Source organism: Epinephelus moara, chromosome 14, assembly GCF_006386435.1.
Source record: "Epinephelus moara isolate mb chromosome 14, YSFRI_EMoa_1.0, whole genome shotgun sequence".
In the NCBI taxonomy this organism is placed as follows: domain Eukaryota; kingdom Metazoa; phylum Chordata; class Actinopteri; order Perciformes; family Serranidae; genus Epinephelus; species Epinephelus moara.
The window spans coordinates 13423385-13445771 of record NC_065519.1 but is presented as its reverse complement, the minus strand read 5'-3'; the positions used below and the strand labels follow the sequence as shown (position 1 = coordinate 13445771).

Below are 22387 nucleotides of genomic sequence, written 5' to 3'. Positions count from 1 at the left end.
GGTGAGGACTGCAGATTGCAACCAGCTGAAGGTTCTCCCGGGTAGAATTCCTTCAGTGTTTATTGTTCAGGAGGTTTTTACCAGGAGCTGGATTATCTGCAGAGGTCTCTTATGCTCCAAAACAAAGAGACCTGAGGCATGTACTATGAAGCCAGTTCAACAAGGACATCTTTTCGTTATCTGGTTTGACTAACCCTAACATTGGCCGTCTGGATAACCGGTACTACAAATCTGATTATCAACTAGTTCAGTCAACTCTGGGTTTTCCAATCCAGCCACGAGTGTGTTCATGTGAAAGCTGCGGGGGCGTTAATCACAAGCGACATCATAACCGTGAATGAAGTAGGCTGCTTCATATCATATGAGATGAAACGGTACCAAAAGTGTCTGCGAGTGCGAGACAGTAAAATGTCAGTAGCGTGGGATGTGAACAATATTCTGTACTCTTATAACTGAAACGCAGAAATATTGAAAATACCATCCAAAAAATCACCATCAGCCAAGTCTTAAATTACGTGTAGGTATCACTAGGCTACATGTGACATTAGTATAGAGTATTTTTTGCCTTTTGGTTGGATGATGATGAAACTACTCTGTATATGTCACATGAAAAACTTTTAACACCAGAGTGTTTCTGCTGCTTAAGTAAAGGTTGAAAAGAGTTGTCTAGTTAATGACTGATGAGGTTGATCTGACCCAAATGTTGCATTTTTCATAACAAGAGTCAATTAACAGTGTGTGGATTATTTTCCTAATAAAAAATGAGCTTTCTCTCCGGTTCTCACGACACAGGTGCCTCGTTATTTTGAGCTGCAGTGATGGAATCAGAGCGTAAAAGTAGCAGCACTGCCACTGCAGACTAAAATAAACTTTGCATACGTTAAAATGCTGCTAAAATCACATGTTTTAATGCTGTAAATGATCTCTCCATTTGTTAGAAGCTCTGTTTTAGAACCGTGGAAAAAGACCCCTGAAACACTGAAACAACCGACTATTACTACTGACCTAGAACAATATATACTGTAGGTTACTCTTTTTTTTACCTGATACTCAAAGGGCAGGGTGCTGACAGGCTGTGATCCAATACTCTGGTCGGAGCAGGTTAACTGTTCAGCATAAGTTACCACGGTGATTTATCTCAGTAAAAAGAGAACTAGCTTCGTAGTACTGAAAACCCAGAGTTAACCCTGAAGTTACCTCGCTAACTTCACATCCTGCTTCGTAGTACAGGCCTCAGGTGATTCAAATGTTACAAATCAATCAGTGTTTCTCTGACACTGTTTGGCACGTCGGAGACAGGCCACTAGCGTAGCACCTGCTTATGTGTGTTCACCTTTTTTCTCTGATAACTTAAGATCCAGTCATTCAGGAGGTTTTTTAACTAGGAGCTGAATTCTCCGCAGAGGTCTCTACCTCTCCAAAACAAATGAACCAGGTGATTCAAACAGGTAAAAACACAGAATTGAGCAGTTTCACATTAAAAAATCTGTGTTTTTCCAATGTTCTCATTACGGAGTGACTGCTAACTATTGGGGCTGACGCAAAAACCTGAGCTATCTAGAGCCTGTGTTTGGTTTGTCCGTTCTGGGCTACTGTAGAAACATGGCGGCAATCCCCGTAGAGGAGAACCCGCTCCCTATGTAGTTATAAACAGCTCATTCTACAGTAATGAAAACACAACAATTATGATTTTCAGGTGATTATATACTAAAGAAAATATATTATATTCCATTTCTGCCAATATATCCCCTAAATCCTCCACACTGGACCTGTAACTAATAATCTTTAATCTGCTATGCTAAATATCGTTATATTTAAACTATTTTTGTCACATTTTTGTCACATTTAATTCTAAAAGTGAATTTCCAAATGTACATTTCCATCCTCTTCTTGTTTTATTCCTCTGTTGTATCATAACTAGCAGAAATACAGAGAAAAAAATCAAGATGGACGAACAACCGAAGAGCATGGAAAACTCACATTTGGTACCAAACTCACTTAAACACACTTAAATCCTGACATCCCTCACTAAAACTACAACACGCCTTAAAAATATATAGATCCAGGCATATAATGTGGAATAACACTGCATCTTGTTACTGTAGCAGATATAGCAGATATAATGGCTTATAAGATACAAAACGTAAGCTTCAAGATCAATAAAGTATGGTACATGATCCTAGTGTCTCCTTCCTGCCTACAACACCTCTTAAATCTGAGGATGGCTTCGTTCTGTTCATCTGTCTCAATCTGTAAACATGAGAAAGTTAAATACATCAACGTATATGGAAGACACTGCAGAACCAACCTCCTTTTAGTTGTCTAGTTTCATTACAACTGACCAGAAGTGACAGGTAAATACTTTTCTATCATACTTTTGTTTCTGGCAGACTAAAACTAGACTCCTTCGGTTATTGCAAGATGCACAGAAAATGCTTAAAAACTTGTAGTTTCCCTTCGGCTCCGTTTCTCTGGAGAAAAACGATGAAGCTCCATTAGTGGTTTCTGTAGTTGGCAAACAACAACACCTAATAGAAAAACTGTTAGCCCTCATGTACAGTAAGCTGGAGGGGGTAGGGGGTGGGGGATTCTCAGGCTAGCACTGACACTTTCAGTTAACACCCAGTATGGGGAGAGGAGGAACAAAGAAGGAAACAACAACAGAAACTAAAGAAGTGGTGGTCCTTTCCAGACTGTGTTATTATGTAACCAGATATACTGCAACCCAACCGCCAGATATAAATGTTTGTATTGTCTGTCTTTGTAAACCACGGACAAGTTACATCCGTACATTATTTTGTAGTGGATATGTTGAAACTTTTCTCAACAACACTGTGGTGAAGGTTTTTACACAAGGTTACGAAAGGATCGTGTTTTAGCTAAAAACGCCCACATTTGGTTGCAAAAAAAAGCTGCTTGAACAGCAGTGATGTGTCGGCTAAAAACACCCCAGGTTCCATGTCTCACACGCCACTGGGAAACACCAAGATGTATGGGTGAGAAACATCAGGGTTTAGTGGCTCAAGCGTTGGGGGAATGCCATGAAGGATTGCCAAAAAACAACCACTGCTCTGCGTCATACTTGTGTTTGGCCATGTCGTCAAGTAAGTTTGCTGTCTCTGTCAAGTAGCTGTCTGTTCTCTCACTCATTTTACGGCAGGAAACAGTGCTGGAAATTCACTGTACTTAAAAATAAAGTGTTTTTTTTTTTTTTTTTTTTTACAAATTTGACATGTTCATTCAGAATGGACCTGCAACCCACTTTTGGACTGCGACCCACCAGTTGGGAACCACTGGCATTGATGACAAGCCATCCACCATCCCCTCCACCTCCTGATGGCAAAAATCAGCAAATATACATTATATCCAGGGTTTCCCACTCATTTATTTGTTTCGGGCCGCCACGATCAAAATATCTGCTGCCAGGTTTTGATTTTCTATGTCTGTAGCTGGACCATTCATTGGGAACACTTTTGGAATATATATACCGTTCAGATATTCAGAGCTCCACATTTGTGCAGCACAGAGCAAACTCTGGGCACAGACAGAGCAGCAGAACTAGTGAAAGTGAAACTTAACCGTTCATTGCCCTATTCCTCTGCAGCAGCTGGGCCTCTTATCCATCAATCTGACCTGCTCAGCTCTGATTGGATCAACTGATCAATTATCCACCATGCTACTCAGAGCTCCACAAGCTGCTGAGGAAAAACACTGAACTTGTGAAGAGTTCTGCTTGTCTGCGATCATGGACCTGCACAAACCTCAGAGTTTAGAGCCCAGCAAGCAATAGTCGTGATTTAAATGTATTGGCTATATTTAGCTCCAATTTAGTCTAGCTACATGTAGCCCAAATCTAGCCGATTTAATTTTGAAACTGATTAAATGTAATTTTCGCCATTGCAGATGGCGTGCGGTATGATATTCAATTACGTATGGAGAGCCAACAGTAATTAAAATATGTTTATCTCCATTTTTTGGACATGGTCTCTACTTAGCTGTATAATTGATGACGTCTACACTTTGGCTATGGTTAGACGTCCACCAAATTTTCACTGACAGCCCAAATTCAGCCGTGATTTAGCCTAGACGTCAGGTCTTCATGTAGACGGCTATTAGACGTTTTTTAAACCAAAAAATGCTTGCTGGGAGAGGGGACACGGGATGATATGCCCCCAAACACCCACCCACTTGTCGTCGTCGTCAGCTACTGCCACACAGACTGTAATACAGTGGGAAACACTGATGTTACTTTAGAAATGCTTATATGATACATATGAAACGTGTGAATGTAATGGATTTGTGGTTTGCAGAAACGTATAATACAAACATTTTCTTCTGGTCACTGGGCTGATACCGGAGGCAAACTGTAAAGACCAAGCTACAACAGACCAGGGATGGGCAATTTAAATCATTTCCATAATCGAGCACTCACATTAAATTATCATCAGATACTAACAGGTAAAAATCTAACCAAAGTGAAAATGCAATTAAATTTTAGGGTTAGCCTTCCTTTCTGCGCTGCACAGACTGTAGAGATTTGTCATGATACACAAGTTTAATGTTTCATAGCACTGCACATTCATATCATTAACTTTGTCGATATACTTCCAAACATCACTCTTATGCCCGGTCGGCGGTCGCTCAAGAGATGTCTTACTGAAAATGCTGAACATTATCTGCAGCTGAGCAGATCTATCATATTTGCTCTATGGATCTTTGCAGACATTCAAAGACAACAGTTACGTCACTGCATCCCGTCCAAAATAAAACGTAAACTTTTAATATAGAACAGGGTCAATTTATGCTGTGATTACTCTTTATGTTGAGTACTGACGTCCAAGTCGAGCACTCACACCCATCCCTACAACCAACTGCATCTACTTCTCCACGTCACCTCCCAGCTCTCGTTTATTTTAAAACTATGGCTGGTGCTAAACAAAATGACTTGTATGTCCCCAGCCAATCAGCCTGAGAAGAGGATTTTCGTGGCTATTCTATCCCGTCTTGGCTATTGACTTAAAGACCTTATCTAAGGTGTTTTACAAAGGCAAATTATCCATCATGTTTTTGGAAGTTCGTCATACTAGAACCACTAGACGACAGGTTGGCCCACTCTGTTTTTACTTGTGAGGCATTTGTAGGTTTCAAAATAAGCTGAACTTTGATTTTCAAAGTGTTCAATCTAGTTTCTTTAAGATCATGTAACTTTAAATTTTTGTTGGTGTCATTTGTGAATAAAAGCAGTTGACGCAAGATCAGAAAATGTTGTAATACTGTAATTTATGGGTCCATAAAAATAATAACTTCCTAATATTTCCCCACTAAGTTCCCTAAATGATTTATTTAAATAGGTGTAGGCAAAATAAAGACAGTGTTCAATTCCAATTTTTTAAATTTCTTATTACTAATTCTAATTAATTGCTGGTGTAACCTAGAGAGGTTTTTTAGTAGATCTGAACATGCGAAAAATGTGAACAAGCAAGCGTACAATTAAACATATATATTTCATATTTACTTGGTTTCAGTTTTTTGTTCAAGGACATTTCTATAATTACTATGATTATAATTAAATTACACAGTTACATCCAAAAAACTTCCTTGGAAATGAATGGAAATTATTCTTCTTATTATTATTTTTGTTTAACCACATGGTGCAAAAAGATTGTTCTACGGTAGCTTTTTTGAGGGGGGGGCTATGGATTTTATATTCTTTTCGTGATTAATTGATAATCATAAATCAATCATTGACATGGCTTATGGGAATTGCTCATCCCTAGCACCTACACAAGAAGTCAACACAAGACTTGGCTGCCTGGGTACCCTTCTGTAGTCACACTTCCCGAGATGCATGGTCACACGTGTCCCTGACCACCTTCAAAAGTTGCTAATGAGATGCATCAGTCCAGGTGCATTCACACCTAAATTTAGACACACTTCAGTACCGCATGTGATTTGGCCTTGTGTGAAACAAAATGAGGTTCTACAAGAGTTATGTTCCACTTCCCTGCTGATCTAACACTGTTTCATGCTGCTGTCGGCAGCTCTCCATGGGTTTGGTCCAAGGAGTCGTCGCCCACACAAAGTCTCTGTCACTGGGCTCAGTTTATAGGTCACTCCCATGGACGGCTGAGTCTGGAATCTGGCGGCAGTGAGCATGTACAGTAATGTGTGTCATTGTGCTGTATCAAAATCCATTGCCTGAATTCAGTCCCCAACAACAGGGCGTGTGCTCGTGTGTGAATGTCAGTAGGTTTTCTATATGTGTGAGTGTGTCTTTAGGGTGCAGCTGAGGTCAGACCTGGGTGCTGTAGGGGCGTGGCGGGGGAGGAAACACGTCCGGGGGACTGTAGTAGCTCAGAGCGGAGGAGCCCTGCGGGTTGCCAGACAGCGGGAGAGGGTTCTCGTAGTAGGTGTGGAAGCCCAGACGCTCCCCTCCGTTACGCATGTCGTCAGTGAGTCCAGAGCGGAGGGAGTACGGTGAGCAGGTGGGGCAGTGGTTGTGGTGAGAACCCGTGTCCAGCTGATCCAGAGAGACGGGGGTGATAGCCGCGCCGTCCATGGCGAGGGCGTTGCAAGCGTTGCAGGGAAAGTGAGAGAGAGGGTCCGCTCCCACCACAGAGCCCATGTCCACCTCAGAATCATTCTTCTTACAGCAGTAATACTGTGGAGGACACACAAGGAAGGAAGTGAGGCTGTGCCAGAAGTCCCAACTACTGCTAGTAAACCACACCCTTATAAATATAAGACCTAACTAGAATCATATAAGGTTCTCTGGCTTGCCCCCATAAGAGAAACCTTTTTGGTTCCTGGTAGAGCCTATTTAAAGGTTTAAAGGTCTACCAAGAACCCAACATTGGACCTAGAACCATCTCTAAAAGGTTCCACCCAGAACCCCCTGTCAGAGGTTAAACAGAGAGCCCGTCTGTGGTATAATGGCTGCACCCAAAACCCTCACAAGAACCCACCTAGGGGGGGTTCTACTGAGAAACCAATCATATTCCAAGGGTTTCTTCTAGAAGGTCTTGGTCTGGTTATTTTGGTGCACACCCAAGTGCGATTGCTGTGTTCACACCTGCCCAAATGAACCGCACCTGGGGGGCAAACAAACTTGAGTTCAATTGAACCAAACCAAACAGGGCAGGTGTGTAAGCATCCTACAAGTAGTAACTGACTACATTACCCCCAGATCTCTCTCCCACTAATCATGGTTCTAGTTTGACAGGTTACCCTGGGGCCAGGAGAACTACGTCTAGAATCCTTAGGCTTCATGAGGCTCCAAAAGGGCCATGGCTGATGTGGTCCAGCCTAACCCACAACACTCATGGTTCAAAGTCACATTTTTAGGGGGTGGAGATTTTGTGAAGTCACTACTACTACAGTCTTTACTATTTCAAGGCTGCAGCAGGGTTGGAAAACCGAAACTCATGTACAAATTAAACCGAATACAAAATGCCAAGTAGGGAGACCATGTGGTAATGTATGGCATCGTCTAATGTTCAAGATATCAACTATGGCAGAACATAAGTCAAGTGAATTCACGAAGGAGATTTTAGATACATCTAGATTTTAAAATGCCATTTGAAACAGGCGTCAACATTTGAACACCTGTACTTGAAGAGACTCTCTCATCCAAAAAGTTTTTTTTGGATTAAAGGGTTTCTTATGAAGAACCCTTGAATAACCCTTTCTTCAAAAAACAAAAGGGTTCTTCAGAAGTAAACGGTCCTGGGTAGAGTCCATCTCAAGGCAACTGAATCGAACGCAACTGGACTTGGTTTTGTCTTAAAGACGTTTCAATTCTTATCCAAGAGGCTTCATCAGTTCATGCTTGTCTGACTAGTCTGACAAACTGGTGTGGAAACAACTGTTATAGTACAGGTTTTTTTTATCATCCTCTTTCTTCCAATGACTGAAGCACACACACATCCACACACACACACACACAAAGTGACACAGTGGTACCTGGAGTCTACAGTAACAGAGCACTGCTACAATGCACAGCAGTATCACTCCGGCGAGAATTCCTCCGGATATAACAATAGTTCCCGCTGACATTCGACCAGCTCTCCATCAAACCCTTCAGAGGGAGAGACAGAGAAATGAAAGCAAGAGAAAGAGATGGAAGTTTGAAGACAGAGAACAAGAGTGACGACAACAGAGAAATTATTTCATTAGACATCTTGATTGCAGTAGTGCTGATAGAGATTAAACTAAAATTGACTTGAAAATATTCTGCGTACTTACGTCCAACAAAGGTTTCTATAATGCCTGCAAAGATAACCAATGTAGGCTGAATTAGTATCTTCATGTAACATCATGATGTAACCTCAACTGATGAAACATGTTGTAAGTAGTTGGTTATCATGCAGCTGTTATCAGACAGCTGGGGATGTTTCGGGCCTCACTGATACAGATAGATGATAGAGTAAGGAAAAACCGGCTTGACAGCTTGACAGCTTGACAGAGATGCTACAAGTCTCTGTAACTCACATAAACACCACTTGTTCCTAATTTTGAGTTATGATTTATTTACTGATTACATAACATGTTAAAGTGAAAACACTTCTTTCCAACATGGTTAGAAGATGTTAAAGGACAAAACACAAGACATACAACATAAAAACTTCAAAATGGTTTTCAGATGGGTTCACATTATTTTCATTCCCATCCAGTCACTGAGCCCTCATCCTCTGTGAGGGAGCATTTGCACTTGTTCTGTTTATCCTCATATTCACTTACTTTTTGAGAGCGAGATGAGCTTGATACCACTCTTTGAGCACTAAACCGCATTCACAACATATTCAGACCATTTTTCTGGGTAACAAAGCCAGAAAACCTGTTCACATCAGATCCAAGTTGCAAATCAGAGTCTGAGATATCACGAAGTTCTGACAGCTACGACAGCTGGTTAAAAGAGTTGCAAGTGTCAACAAAGTGTTAACCCAGTATTAACACTAATACAATTAATTTAGTTAATATATGGCACCTATAAAGAGAGTTAAAGGGAAACTTAATTGATTTTCAACCAGCTCCATGTCATCCCAGTGTTGGCAGTGTATGCAGGTGAATGTGGCTACCAAGTGCCACTGGCGCCTTGGCCTCCCCACACAATTGCCGGCAGAGGTCCACTGGGCATACTTCAATGACTTTGCATATTCCTGCGGACTTTTGCCAGCAGATGGGCGGGGGACTCCGGCCACTCACCGTGTTTCATTTCTCTATATTAACAAATTAAATTAAGTTACAGAGGTGCTGTTAGGTGTATTTTAGCCGTTACCCCATGCTGCAGTCTTTATGCTAAGTAAAGGGACAGTTCATCCAAAAATCAAGTTGCAGAGTGTTGGAGATATCAGATAGATGTCGTAAAGATGTCTGCCTTCTTATAAAGGAACTGGATGGCACTCAGAATGTAGGGCTCAAAGCCCCCAAACAATACAACTGAAAAACTCAACAGCAGTGTGTCTTTCCACAAATCATGACCCAGTTATTCAAAATAATCCACAGATCTTGTTGTGAGCACTTTCATATAGGAACTATTTTCTTGCTACTGACCTACACCCACCAACTGTATCACCGTGCAGAAGGAAGCGTGCATGTACTGCTAGCTCACCTAGCACCGTTGAGCTAGCTGATGTTACAGCTCAGCTGACGAGGATGCCATTAATGCTTACATCTCATGCTGCAACTAGCCTCTCATCCATGAGTAGATGCACGTTTCCTTTTGTGCGGTGATACAGTTGGCTGGTGTAGTTCAGTAGAAAGAAAATAGTTCCTACATGAAACTGCTCAAAACGACAAGGTCTGTGGATTATTTCGAGTAACTGGGTCATGATTTCTAGAAAGAGACATTGCTGTTGAGTTTTTAAAAGTATTGTTTTGGCGCTTTGAGCACCACAAGCTGAGTGCCGTCTAACTCCATTATACTAAAGAGAAGGCAGGCATCTCTAAAATATCTATCTGATATCTCCAACAGTTGATTTTGGGGTGACCTGTCTCTTTAACTTGCATTAAGACTGGCAGCTGGGGGTTACGGCTAAAATACACCTAACAACACCTCTAAAACTTACTAATACACATTGTTGTTTGAGCAGTTTCGTGTAGGAACTATTTTCTTTCTACCAAACTGCTCACAACAAGGTCTGTGGATTATCTTGAGTAACAGGGTCATGATTTCTGTAAGGAGACATTGCTGTGGAGTTTTTCAAATGTATTTTTTTGGCGCTTTGAGCACCACAAGGTAAGTGACATCTAATTCAATTATGTTCGAGAGAAGGCAGACATCTCTACGGCCGATATCTCCAGCACTTGACAGCTCACAATCTAGATTGATAAATAGCACTACAGGTAAGAGGAAAATATGTGTTTTGAACTGTCCCTTTAAACTAACTGCCCCTCAGCCACAATTGTGTACTACACACAGACATGAGAGTGGCATCGATCTTCTCATCTGACTCTCAGAGACATAACAAACAAGCCTATTTCCTAAAATATTGAACTGAAACTCTCCTGTGGACCCCTGTGGCTAAAAATGTGTTGCCTTTTAAGCTAATAGAAGAGATGGACACTTACATTAGAAGACAGCGGGAGATGCAGAGATGGAGGAGTGTGAGATGGTAGGAAAACATGACAGGGCTGTGGATGGTTACTCTCAAAACCTCCTCGCACTGGAACTCCTGCAGCAAAGAAAGAAGCATCTGTCAAGAGTTCATGGAAGAAATACAGGGTTACAGCTGATGAGTACTGTCATATACCTTATTCATTCCTTTTAAAGTCATAGGTATAGAAAAACAGTATCTCCTATCTCCTTTCATGTTGCATTACAAGCAGACAAAATAGTTTCATTTGTTCAGTCTTGCTTTTCTTTGTATTTCAGCTCATGAAAAGGAATTGCTTATCCTCTGAGATGTCGAAAATAATGAATAGTGACAGGTACAAGTCGCTAGAGCTTTAAGTGATGCACCTCAAAATTGTTTATTGAGTTCAACCACAGTCCAGAAACTCCCAGGTATTCAATTTACAATGATATGAGACGCAGAAAAGCAGCAAATTCTCACAGTTGAGAAGCTGTAGCTACACTGAACAAATATGTTAACACAACACTTCTGTTTTTGCTCCAATTTTTCCCCAAGATGTTCTTTCTATGCACAAAAAAAAGGTTTATTTCTCTCACATTTTGAGCACAAATTTGTTAAGATCTTTGTTAGTTAGCTCTTCTCCTTTTCCGAGATAATCCATCCACCTCAGAGGTGTGGCATATCAAGACACTGATTAAACAGCATCATTACAGGTGTGCCTTGGGATGTTCACAATAAAAGACCATCTAAAATGTGCAGTAAAACAATGCCACAGATTTCACATGTTTTGAGGGAGACATGTACTGGCATGCTGACTGCAGGAATGTCCACCAGAGCTGTTGCCCGTGAATTTAATGCTGATGGGCAACAGACACACCCACCTAGGCCCCCTCCTGGCCATTAGAGACAATGCAGGTTTAAGGGACTTTGGCATTGACTTCACTTTCTAACAACAGTCCTACGTCAGGTTACATCCACTTATTTTATACAGTCTATGGTTGCAGCACTAGTGTATATAAAGTAAATCATCCGCTGTTTCATACGACAGGGAATCTAGACCCACAATAAGATCCATGAATAAAGGTATCCGTTTTATATAACTAGACACACGACAGGAATCTTAAAAGCTGCGATTGTGAGTTGTGACTGAGATCCAGCAGAACCACTTTGGTTGGCAAACAGACACTGAGGATGAAGATTAGCATGCTGAATGCAGCAGCACCGACTGCGCACACAGGCCATATGGCCATTATGTTATATGCATATGTGAAGTACTGCTTCAGCATACTAAATCTGATTCGTAGGTGCATCTCCTGTCGTTTCTGGTTCACTGTGACGGATTCAAAAGCACCTCTCAAAGCTGCATGGGTATTAATGTGATCTCCTGGATGTGATACTGATACACAAATACATCAATCAAAACATACATACTGATGAGAGCATATAAGACACCTTGAAGACATAGTTTAGTGAAGAAAACATATAGCTGCATGCACAAACACTTGCTGGCAAATTACAGCCAAGTGTTGGGATTTCTAAATTCCTCCAGCGTTTGCTCTGCATTGCAGGTAAATAATCTTAAACAAATAGCTCTGATTGGCAGAGTCACAGAGGAGCAAAAATGGTGCAAATGAAGAAATCAAGATGCTGCACACATAATTACTTTCCCTGCACACAGCAAACGTTCTGTCCTGCCTCAAACAGACCTTATAAACAAGTCTATCTGACACAAAGCAATAAATTAGCTGTGTGATAGAATGTGTGTGCAAATAATGCCTTGATTTATTTTTACTGGCGTTCGCATTAAAACGCCAAATAAACACACGATCCAGAAATGAACGCGCTGAGACAGAATTACTTTTCATATCAGTATATGAAATGCAGGATTTTGACATTAATTTAGACCCAATTTGTATGGTTGAGTTCAGGCAGAATTATTCATTTTAAGCACTGCCATTATAGTAATTACAAGACTAGACGACTTTGTTTATCTACTGTTCGAGCTGATTAACTAAAACATCCAGATATTTCTCAACGGAAGAACACCATTTCATTATCCCAATTAAATTGATTAAAAAAATGACGAGCTTCCTTCTCATTACTGGTGTATCAATGTAATTTCCTAAAAGCTATGAGCATCCCAAGGCCGTAATTTGCAGCGAGTTTTAGTCTTATTGCCTAATGAAATGGTTTAAACACTCGGGCACTTGTGGGATTGTCGTGACTCAGCCAGAGGGTTCAAACAAATGCTGGTTTAGGGTCGTTTTGGTCTGCTGCCTGACTGTTGAGTTCGCCACCTTTCCTACAGCCAAAACCAGGCACAGATATATTTCCTGTGTGCCTCTTTTGCTTTTCAGCTGTCTAAATGTAAACTGATTATGTGGTGTGTCCCTGAAAAAGTGTAGCAGGATAAGAGTTCGGCTCATAAATCTTAACATTTAACACTGAACGCACATGGATCTCTGACTAATTTAACAGTCACAGAGAGAGATGTGTGTGTGTTGAAATGAGCATGTGAGCCTCCCTCTCAGACAGCTCACTCGGTGCAGTATCTTCCATTGCGTCATCGTACTAAATTATATACACCACGGGCCACGATAATGTCGTTAAAAGCGATGTGAAGCCTCTCTTGCTCCCCATTTCTCTGTCTCTTCCCTCTCTAGCTTGCTATCTTATGTCTCTTCAGTCCTCCTATTGCTTCCTACCCTCTCTGTCACCCATTCACTCTTTTAGCCATATCCTCCTCTACATCGTCCCCCTCCTGGTCTATCATTTTAAATTCCCTCGGCTTTCATGGCATGACAGGACTGCTGAAGCTACTATAGCAAATTTATGCAGAGACGGTGATGTATATCAACACAGACAAAGCAATGGAATCTCCCCAGAACAAAAAAATAAGTCATTTTGACTAACATGCAGCAAAATTATGCTAGAAAGGGAGCGCTGAGGTAAAGCCTCAGATTAGAGAGTTTCCAACAGACTGGAGAGACAAAGACGCCATGTGACAGAGGTTGGGAGACTCGACTCTAACACTGTCAGAGTATCTTAACCAGTGCGGTTCATATATGACTCTCAGTGGGTTCAGAGCGGTCGGATTCGACTGGGGAAACACACGCAAACACAAATCCGAGCAAACACACGCATATAACAACCCTCAGATCACAAAAGAAGCCTGTGGCCTGAGAGGAGTTAGAGGATCTTCCGTAAATCCCTGCGAGGTGCTGGGTTGGAAAAGGGACAGGGATGAAAGGGGATGAGACAAGTCTCAGAGGAGCCAACAGGCATCTGATTTCTACAACACAAAGCATTCTTAAAGTAATTAAGTGTAGGACTCCCAGGTGACCAGTAGACTCCTGTTAGACAGTGTGCGTCTGTCAGATGAGCTTTAGTGACAGTGAGGAAAAGATCCAATTTTTCTCTGAACAAGACAAAGGCTGAAGAAAATGCATATCCCTGAGATTTGCAGGGATTTTGACTGAAGCACAAAAGCAGTGCTGAGAGGTTTGGTGTGTGTGTGTGTGTGTGTGTGTGTGTGTGTGTTAGAGAAAGAGAGGTTCAATGGGTGAAGTTAGCTGACGTCCACAGCAGCTTGTGTAAAGGTCCTGCTCATTTTCTGCAGTGTGAGGTGACCTGCAGTTGGAGCACGTGCATGAAATGTATGGACATGAATTAGTAAATGGACCTCACTACTTTTAAAGGGGTATACACCCATTTTTAAAATTCATACATGTTATTCCTGTGGTTTAAGACAGTCCAAAAATATTAGTAATAATGAACAGCCTTCTCCTTGATCCAAAGACTCAATGGACAATGAATTGGGAAAGATGATATAGATGTCACTTGCCACTTTTACACTGTCTGTTCAAGGCGGGAATATCACACTGTTATGCCGCCTCGTATATAAGGTAAGATTGTGAAGGGGGGGGGGGGGGGGGGGTGTTGTCTCGCCTCTGAGCCAGGAATGGAGGAAGTAACAGCCCTGAAACGATGTCTGTATAAAATGTAACGCCAGAAAGGTGTGACCATGGATGGAATGATCGTGATGTATTGATTATGTATGATGTTAGCAACCCACCACAGGAGATTTAAAAAGCAGCTGTTAGCTGTTAGCAGTTAGCAGCTGACTCAAAGGAGGAGAAAAGCAGCCATAAATGTCTGCAAATTGGTAAAAAATATGAGTTTCGGGAGCTCCTTACTCTCCGAGCAGAGGACGAAATCAGTTGCCATACAACAGGGGACGTAAAAGATTGTGAATTACAAGTTATGCCATTGTTGTTGTTAAGATAACACTCCCAACACGTATCTTATATGTCACACTAGAGGCCAACGCTGTAGTGTTACATGTCAGGCCCATCTCTTTTGATTTGTGGGATGCAGTGAATAATCACATACTGGAGTGGAATGATGCTGCCATCGTTTGGCTCTGTGTAAAAATGCAAGGGAGGCATAAAGACAGGACTTTTAAGCGGCTGTACAGAGCGATCTTAGTGTCAAAAGGGCTACTGAGAGCACCCAGGCGAATGTTCTGAGTATAGACCAAGTCACTGTGATGTCGGGCTAACAACAACAGTCACTTCCGGGTAGATTACTGGCAACTGATTTCAACTGGGGAGAAATGTAAAATCAGCAAACTTGTTTATTTTTGTTGTAATTTTCAGCCGTAACTGTAATGTTAATGTAGTTAAACACGGTGGTCCAACCTATCTGAAGTTTCTGCTGTGTATATTTTAAGTACTGTGTTGCTTTGCTACCGTCTTTGATAAAACAAATTTACCGACATGGAAGCTCAGCAGAGCACTGCTGTGGATGGGATCTGAAGCAAAAATGTATTTTAGCCACTTAAAAAGAAAATCAACAGCAGTTTAAGTGTGTGCTATATTTAGAATATTTTATCCGCTTTACCTTACACACTAACCGATTGAGGCAGCGGTAGAACAGCAACTCCCATGTTCTGCAAAGTAAAAATAGTGTTTTTGTTTTCTGGTGGCTTTGAGATTAACGGCTTCAGTTCTTCGCCAGAAAGGGTTGTCTGAGTGATGATAAGGTAAAGTGTTGAAAATATTCTAAATACAGCGCACACTTGGGTTGCTTTCAGACCTAGAGTTGTCTTGCTTTGGTCTGAACCAGGGACTCATTTTGTTCCAAAGTTTTATAATCACCTAGAGTTGGTTCGTGTTCTCACGGCAGCATTTACAAGCGGACCAGATAAAATGCCTGCACAAGAAAGCTGCTCTTGATTGGTCAAAATTTCCACACAGGAAAAATCCAGGAAGTAAACAAAACGTTGAAGAAGAGTACACTTGCAAGATAAATGTGACACTTTCTAATGTCACAATGGAGGGACAACTACGCAGGGTGATTTTAGCGTTGCTCATCGTGGACTATATTGCTGTCATTGTTCATTTTAGTCAAACCATACAATTTGACAGCTACAGCTCCAACTAGAAAACAATGTTTTGATGCATTGGATGTGCTGAATGTGCATATTAAGGCAGTACAGGAGGAGGTGCACATTAATAATCCTCCAGGACTGTAACATGCTCATGTTTAACCCAAACAATGCAACAATTGGTTCAGATCAAGGTCAGAATGCGTTCTCACCACGAACGAAACACACAAGAGTTCGTTTGTAACTGGACTGAGACTACCTCTTCAAGAAGGTCTCGGTCCGGTTGTTTTGGTGCGCACCCGAGTGTGATTGCTTTGTTCATACCTGCTCAAACGAACCGCACTTAGGGGGCAAACCAACATGAGTTCAACTGAACCAAACAGGGCAGGTGTGAAAGCACCTTTAGACTGACACTGATTTTTCTATTTGGCCAAAAACTAAACAAGGCAGCATTTGCTTATTGCTGTTTCATTTCATGTATGTGACATGAGGGTTTTCTACCAAGAAGTTAATTTAAACGAACTACTATAGAAAAAACACATATTTATAGCTCAGTCTGTGAGTTCACAAAATCAGGCTCCCATTCATTGTCTATGGAGCAGCTCCAGACTTTACACTTGATGATATAACAAGCCTGAGACTCCCTGGTTTCTGGCTTTAAGAGAGAATAACTCATTTTCCAAATATTGATTGAACTTTTCTAGGCCATGAAAATAACATATTGGAATTCTTAATTCAGACGGTGTTTCCCTTTGAGGTTTTACTGTTGAAGATAAAAGAAGCAATCTGAATGTCGCCTTGGGCTCCTAATCGAGAGTATAATTGATTAATCAATACTTGCGGCCCTTTATCATCGAGCTAATTTCCAAGCCGACCTGACAGAAGAAATTGGTCTTCTTGGAAATAATTAAAACTTGGGGCCATAACACAAACCTGCAGAATTATCCAGGAGACTCAGGTATGTTTCCATCTTGAGAAACATTGTGGGTATCACTGGGAGAAAACTTTTAAATTAGAATATACTGCAGAAACCAGTGGCTCCTGCTACTTTACAATTAAGTCAACAAAGTCAGCAATTAACAGAACGTTATATGTACTTACCATATTGTGATATTTATGTAATTTAATTTGCTCTCAGTTGAGTGGTGATATGATTATATTCCTTTGTTCAAGCTACCGCGACATAATCTAGTTTCAACCTTCATAATGTTGGAAATGTTGAGAGAGGTGAAGAGGTTTCACACTCCGCTCGCAGAACTATACTTAGCAGTTCTGTCGTCTCTTGACACAGTGAAAAGCAGGAGATGAGAGGCAGCTGAGAGAGGTGTCATATTTTAATTTGTTTTCTCTGTGGGAAATGAAACGATCCTAGCAGTCAGCTAAATGCAAAACGCACAGAAACACACCAGCATGCGTGGGTGAACAACCGGCTCATTCAGCACACACACACTGCCACATCCACATGCTGAATATATCCCTAATCGAAAGTTGGAGAGGTAAAAACGCCTCCCCAGGAAGTTTCACGTGGGATGATGTGGTGATGATTTTGTGTTTTGAAATTAAGAGCTTTTATCCTCCCATGTGATTCTCGAGTGCACCGGGAAAATTAGAGAAGCTTTGAACGGAGAATTAAATTAAGGAAATCAACTTTATCTACAAGTTAGAGGACTAGTTCGACATTTTGGAAAAGATGCTTATTTGCTTTCTTGTTGAGAGTTAGATATACCACTGTTATATCTATGCATTCAATATAAACTGGAGCCAGCACTGGGTTAGCTTAGCTTAACATAAAGACTGGAAACAGAGGGGATGAGCTAGCCCGTCCCTCTCCAAAGGCAAAAAGAATCTGCCTACCACCACCTCTAAAGGCCCAGACACACCAAACTGACATCAAAGAAATAGTGGCATTGAAAGCCAACTGCTGCATCCCCTTTTGTCTCTGCCAAAAAGTTGCACAAGACTACAGGCAATGGCCAACCAGTGTATACATTCTGCACCTGCATTAGAGGAAATAACTCTACACCAGCAGACGGTGGTAGTCTGTAATCGTCATTCAAAAAGGGAAACCAGAAGATCGTCATGACGCTAGTTAGCCAGTAAGCACATCAACAACGCAATCCTGTTTTGAAAGCATATTTACCATGCACAAGTGAACAGTAACACAAATCATCACAAACTGTTTCTGCTAATGAGCTCAATGGCTAAAGAAAAATAATCTTACCTTACGGAACAAGTTTCTTTTGATCTCACTCCCTCTTGAATCTACCTCTTTGTTTACTTTCCTCACTGTGGTTTCTCTTCTTGCGTGCTGAGCTGAACTGCCAATCATAACGATTTTTTATTCACCGACAGGCTCCGTTGATTCAACATGCTGATAGGCTGAAAAGCTGACAAGGGCCAATAGTGTGCTACACATTGCAAAGAGTAGGATCTCCCCGACAGCCCAACATAGACCGACAGCTGAACGTCAGCTTGGTGTGTCAGAGCCTAAAAGCCGACTAGTGAAGTCATTATATCTCATTCTTTTGATCAGTATAAAAAGCAAAGTGTAAGAATGACACTTTGTTATATGTGGGGTTAGGTGATGACTATTTCTTGTCCAGGAGCAGTGACATTTTGGAGTCTTGTTGTCAGAGGCTGAGGCTTCCTGGTGTTACCGGCTCAGCCTTTTACCCCAGTGTTACCTCTCTCAGTGACAGCTTACCAGCTCTGAACCATAGTTGGGAACACGCTGGCTTATTAACACTGATTTTTAGCATGGCTCATTTTCAGCTGGTAAACAGCATCTAGCAGTCTGGACCACTCTGCAGAAGGAAGGATGGCGAAGTGTTCTGGTGCCGTTTACCAACAATGGCTGTCTTGCAGTCTTCACCACAAAACAACAAACATGGCCTTCTCATGAGGTTTAACAGTAGAACTGGGCTGATCCAGACAGTTAATTCTACTGCTATCATCACTCTTTGCCGCCTGCCATCTTCACCATGTCACACCGAGACAGACCTGCTTCCCTCCACACACACACTATAGAGTACACGTCACACCCTCACAGGTTACCCACAAGGCCATCGCCCTTAAAGGGGAAAAAGGCTGAGCTGGTAACACTAGCAATTTAATGGAGACTGCAGGAAGTGGCTCACGGAGGCGGGCCAGGAAGTAATCTGGCAGCTAAATGCCATTTTGTCTTAACTTTTGACTGCGATGACTAGCTTTTTTCCAGTCTTTATGCTATGCTCACACCAGCTATAAAGAAATATTCTGAGAAAATAGTGAAAAATGCCCATTGCTGAGTCCAAAGTGGCATCTTAAAATGATTTGTTTTAACCAACCAACAGTTTGCAATAAAAAAAAACATTGACGATGATATAAAACAGAAAAAAAAAAATCAGCAAATCTAATATTTTGAGAACCTGTAACCAGCAAATGTTGGCATTTTCGATTGACAAAGGCCTTAAAGATACACTACGCAGGATTTTCCTAAAAAACAAGACTCGTACAAAAGCACTAGAAGTGTGTGGCGTTGTATTTATCCACATAGACTCTGCCCTCTGCCTGAATTTTCTCATCTTCTACTCATTTTACTATGATCTGCACACAGGCGCAGCATGCAGGTGAGGTCAGGACTTTATAAAAAGGAAGCAGCCGGGTGCCACACCGCAAGCTGCACTCATCCAAGAGAAAGCCACAAAAATCACGAATATGGCAAGGTGAAACACCACATGGACAAAACTGGGGCTGGCTTTGACTTTCACTGATGATATTGTTTAAAACAGTAGCTGACGATTTCAACATTTTACACCTCTAAACAATGAATTGACTAATTTCTGTCAATCAGCTACTCAAGTTACCCACTGATTGCCGCAGCCTGTTTTTATTCCTATTATATTCTTCAGAGCATTTCCTTGAAATCCCTCTGGCTTATCACCCTATCAACTGATTTTTCTGCGTCTCTTTATCCTGTGTCACTGCAGATAAATAGAATATAAATAACTATGTGAAAGCGGCAGTATGTTATAGGTATTTAAGAAATCATTATGAAAGCTGCAACTTGTTCTAGGTTCCCAGAAGACATTAGCTCGAGCCGGAGTCATTACGTGAATGAGTTTTAATCCATTTCAAAGGGAAGAAACAGAGAAGCTGGGAGATGATTTTACACCAGGAGATGGATGGGAAACAGAGACCTTACGCAGGGTGAGAGAAAAGGAGCTGGAGTGAGAGTGTGGCGGTACCTGAGCAGCTCCCTGATATATTCATTCTTAAATAATGATATGAATATTTTGTTGAGGTGGCCTCTAACTTTGCGCTGGAAATCACAGCGAGTCCCCTGCAAATTTAAAGCCCTGGGGCTTCAATTATTCAAGTATCATTCCTTTAACAATATTTTTCCATCACAGAGCAATTTAGCCAGGTAGTAAAAATCGGGACTTTTCTGCCTCGTCTGCCTCTGAAAGCACTCATCTCAGCGTGTGAGGAGAGGAACACATCCACATCTAGGACAGAGACACCCACTGCTCGAGCAGGAGGGAACAAAGACAGCAAGGAGTGGGAGAGAAAAAAGGGGGGGAGGAAAAGTGGATGATTTCATTTTAAAATAGTCTAAACGGAATCCAGTCATCCGTTTTTTCCATATGACTGACAACGAACGCATACACTCACTCTGGAGTGTCATAATTACCTGCTTTATTTTGGATCATTTATGGTCGAATACATAAGAAACAGGATGTGGGGACTGAGCAGGGGTTAAATTCAGTGCAGATAATGCCTTAGAAAAGAAATCTAAATGAGCTGTAGAGCTCTGAGTTGAAGATATGAGAGCTGAAACACTAGTGAACACTTTCAGCTACACAGTTCGCCCAGAGCGAGATCCCCGGGGTGCAGAGCAGAGATCAGAGGCACCGCACGGCAAACAGTGTGTGTACAGAGAAGGATAATGCCAATAAGCAAACACACCCCTTACCTGTAGAAGTCACCATCTGGGGGATAGCATCCTCGGCCGTGCTGCAAAGCCCCCTGGGAAAGAAAGCAACAAAAAAAAGAAATGACATCAGTGTGGCTATAATATCAGGAGACGCCTCGGGCCCCAGCAGCAATGTGGGCAGTGCTGCAGCTATAGTAAATGAGCCTTTTTGTTTGTTTGAAGGGGAGTCAGATGGACCTGTGTTCACTTGCATCATAATTCATTCACTGAATCATCATATCATTCATCACTCCTGCATTTATCAGACTCACATTCACTTTCAGGCAGTGGTTATACATTTAATAAATTGGTTTAACTGTAGTTTAGTAGCATGTTTGAAATTTAACACATCATGTTGCATTAAATATGCATAAAAATAGCCATAATCATGCAATATAATTGCTAATAATCACTTTCTATTTCTTTATCATCATCATGCAAGCAGCTTACTGTGTATAATATGGAAGATAAACACCTTAAATCAATGTCCTCACCTTATTGTCCAGATTATGTGACTAATTCAGGCTACACATCATTGCAAGTGATGCCAAACTACAGGATGTGCAACCTCTTTGCAAGATTAACACGTGAATGAGTACTTTTCTGACACACACATAACTAATGTTTCCACTGAATGGGCGGCTGGAGGTCAATTTAGCAGCTGTTACATCACTGATTAGCCTCATTTCTATCCAATTAAGCGGATAAATTGATCCGCAGAGCCGCTAAGTGGCGCCCAGATGATTGTAAAAGCCTTACCTTTTAAACTGGAGAAAATCTCAACAACCTGTTTGAGAGATGGGGTCTTCTTTTTTCTAATAACTGCAGTCCTGTTTCCTTCGTCCACAACACACAATAAAAGTCCGGTGGTTTCCTCTCCAGCACCGGTCATTAAAGACGCTCGGAGCCCCCCTGCGCTCGCTCTGCAACCGGAACCATCACGTCATTATCCGCCGTCGGTGATCCCTTCTTTCCCCCTGGTTCACTCACAGCCAGGTGCCAGTGAGGGCCTGTGGGAAATCTCATGGCATCATCCTCCTCCTCCTCCTCCTGTGTGAAGCGCTGGAGACGGATGAGACGAGGCGGCGGTCCGGCTGCTGAGTGGCACCGCTCGGCATGGCTGCGTCCTCAGCGCGGAGCCCGGGGGGCGGTTTGGCACCCGCTGCCGCCGGTCCCGGTGGGGCGGGGTGGGAAGAGCAGAGGTGGGAGCGACAGTGTCAGCTTTACACCGTGTGATATCACTTTACCGGGAGGATGGGAGGGAGTGGTGGTGGTGGTGGTGGTGATAGTGGAGTGAGGAGGGGGTCGTCACCATCACCATCCTGAGATGAAAGCGTAAAGCTGCTGGACGCTGCCTTTGTTGAAGAGTTTCCCCATATGTTCATCCACAGCCTTGATCTCTCCATAAAGTAAAAATATATTTCTCCACTCTGCAATCCGTACGTGGAACTTGCAAGAGCCACCACCCTC

The 22387-nt window shown here is 41.9% G+C and overlaps 1 protein-coding gene across 2 annotated transcripts; it reads right to left on the bottom strand.

The window, feature by feature from the left end:
- Positions 1-3518: 3518 nt before the first annotated feature.
- On the bottom strand, positions 3519-22155 carry LOC126400729 (protein FAM163A-like). 2 transcript variants are annotated; one of them, XM_050061646.1, is made up of 6 exons: positions 21677-22155; positions 20911-20970; positions 10570-10673; positions 8245-8268; positions 7963-8077; positions 3519-6661 (listed from the first exon to the last, which is right to left on the bottom strand). In XM_050061646.1, exons 5-6 carry the CDS (start codon positions 8053-8055, stop codon positions 6293-6295), a joined length of 462 nt encoding a protein of 153 aa, XP_049917603.1. In that variant the 5' UTR covers positions 8056-8077; positions 8245-8268; positions 10570-10673; positions 20911-20970; positions 21677-22155; the 3' UTR covers positions 3519-6292. The 2 variants fall into 2 exon arrangements, with proteins under 2 accessions (XP_049917603.1, XP_049917602.1); XM_050061645.1 differs by having other exon boundaries at positions 20918-20970.
- Between the last annotated feature and the right edge of the window lie 232 nt (positions 22156-22387).

Excerpts from the sequence above, each read along its gene's own strand:
- LOC126400729 (XM_050061646.1), bottom strand. The coding sequence starts at position 8,055 with ATGTCAGCGGGAACTATTGTTATATCCGGAGGAATTCTCGCCGGAGTG. Across the intron at positions 6,662-7,962 it reads TCTGTTACTGTAGACTCCAG|TATTACTGCTGTAAGAAGAA; the intron begins GTACCACTGTGT and ends TGTCCTCCACAG.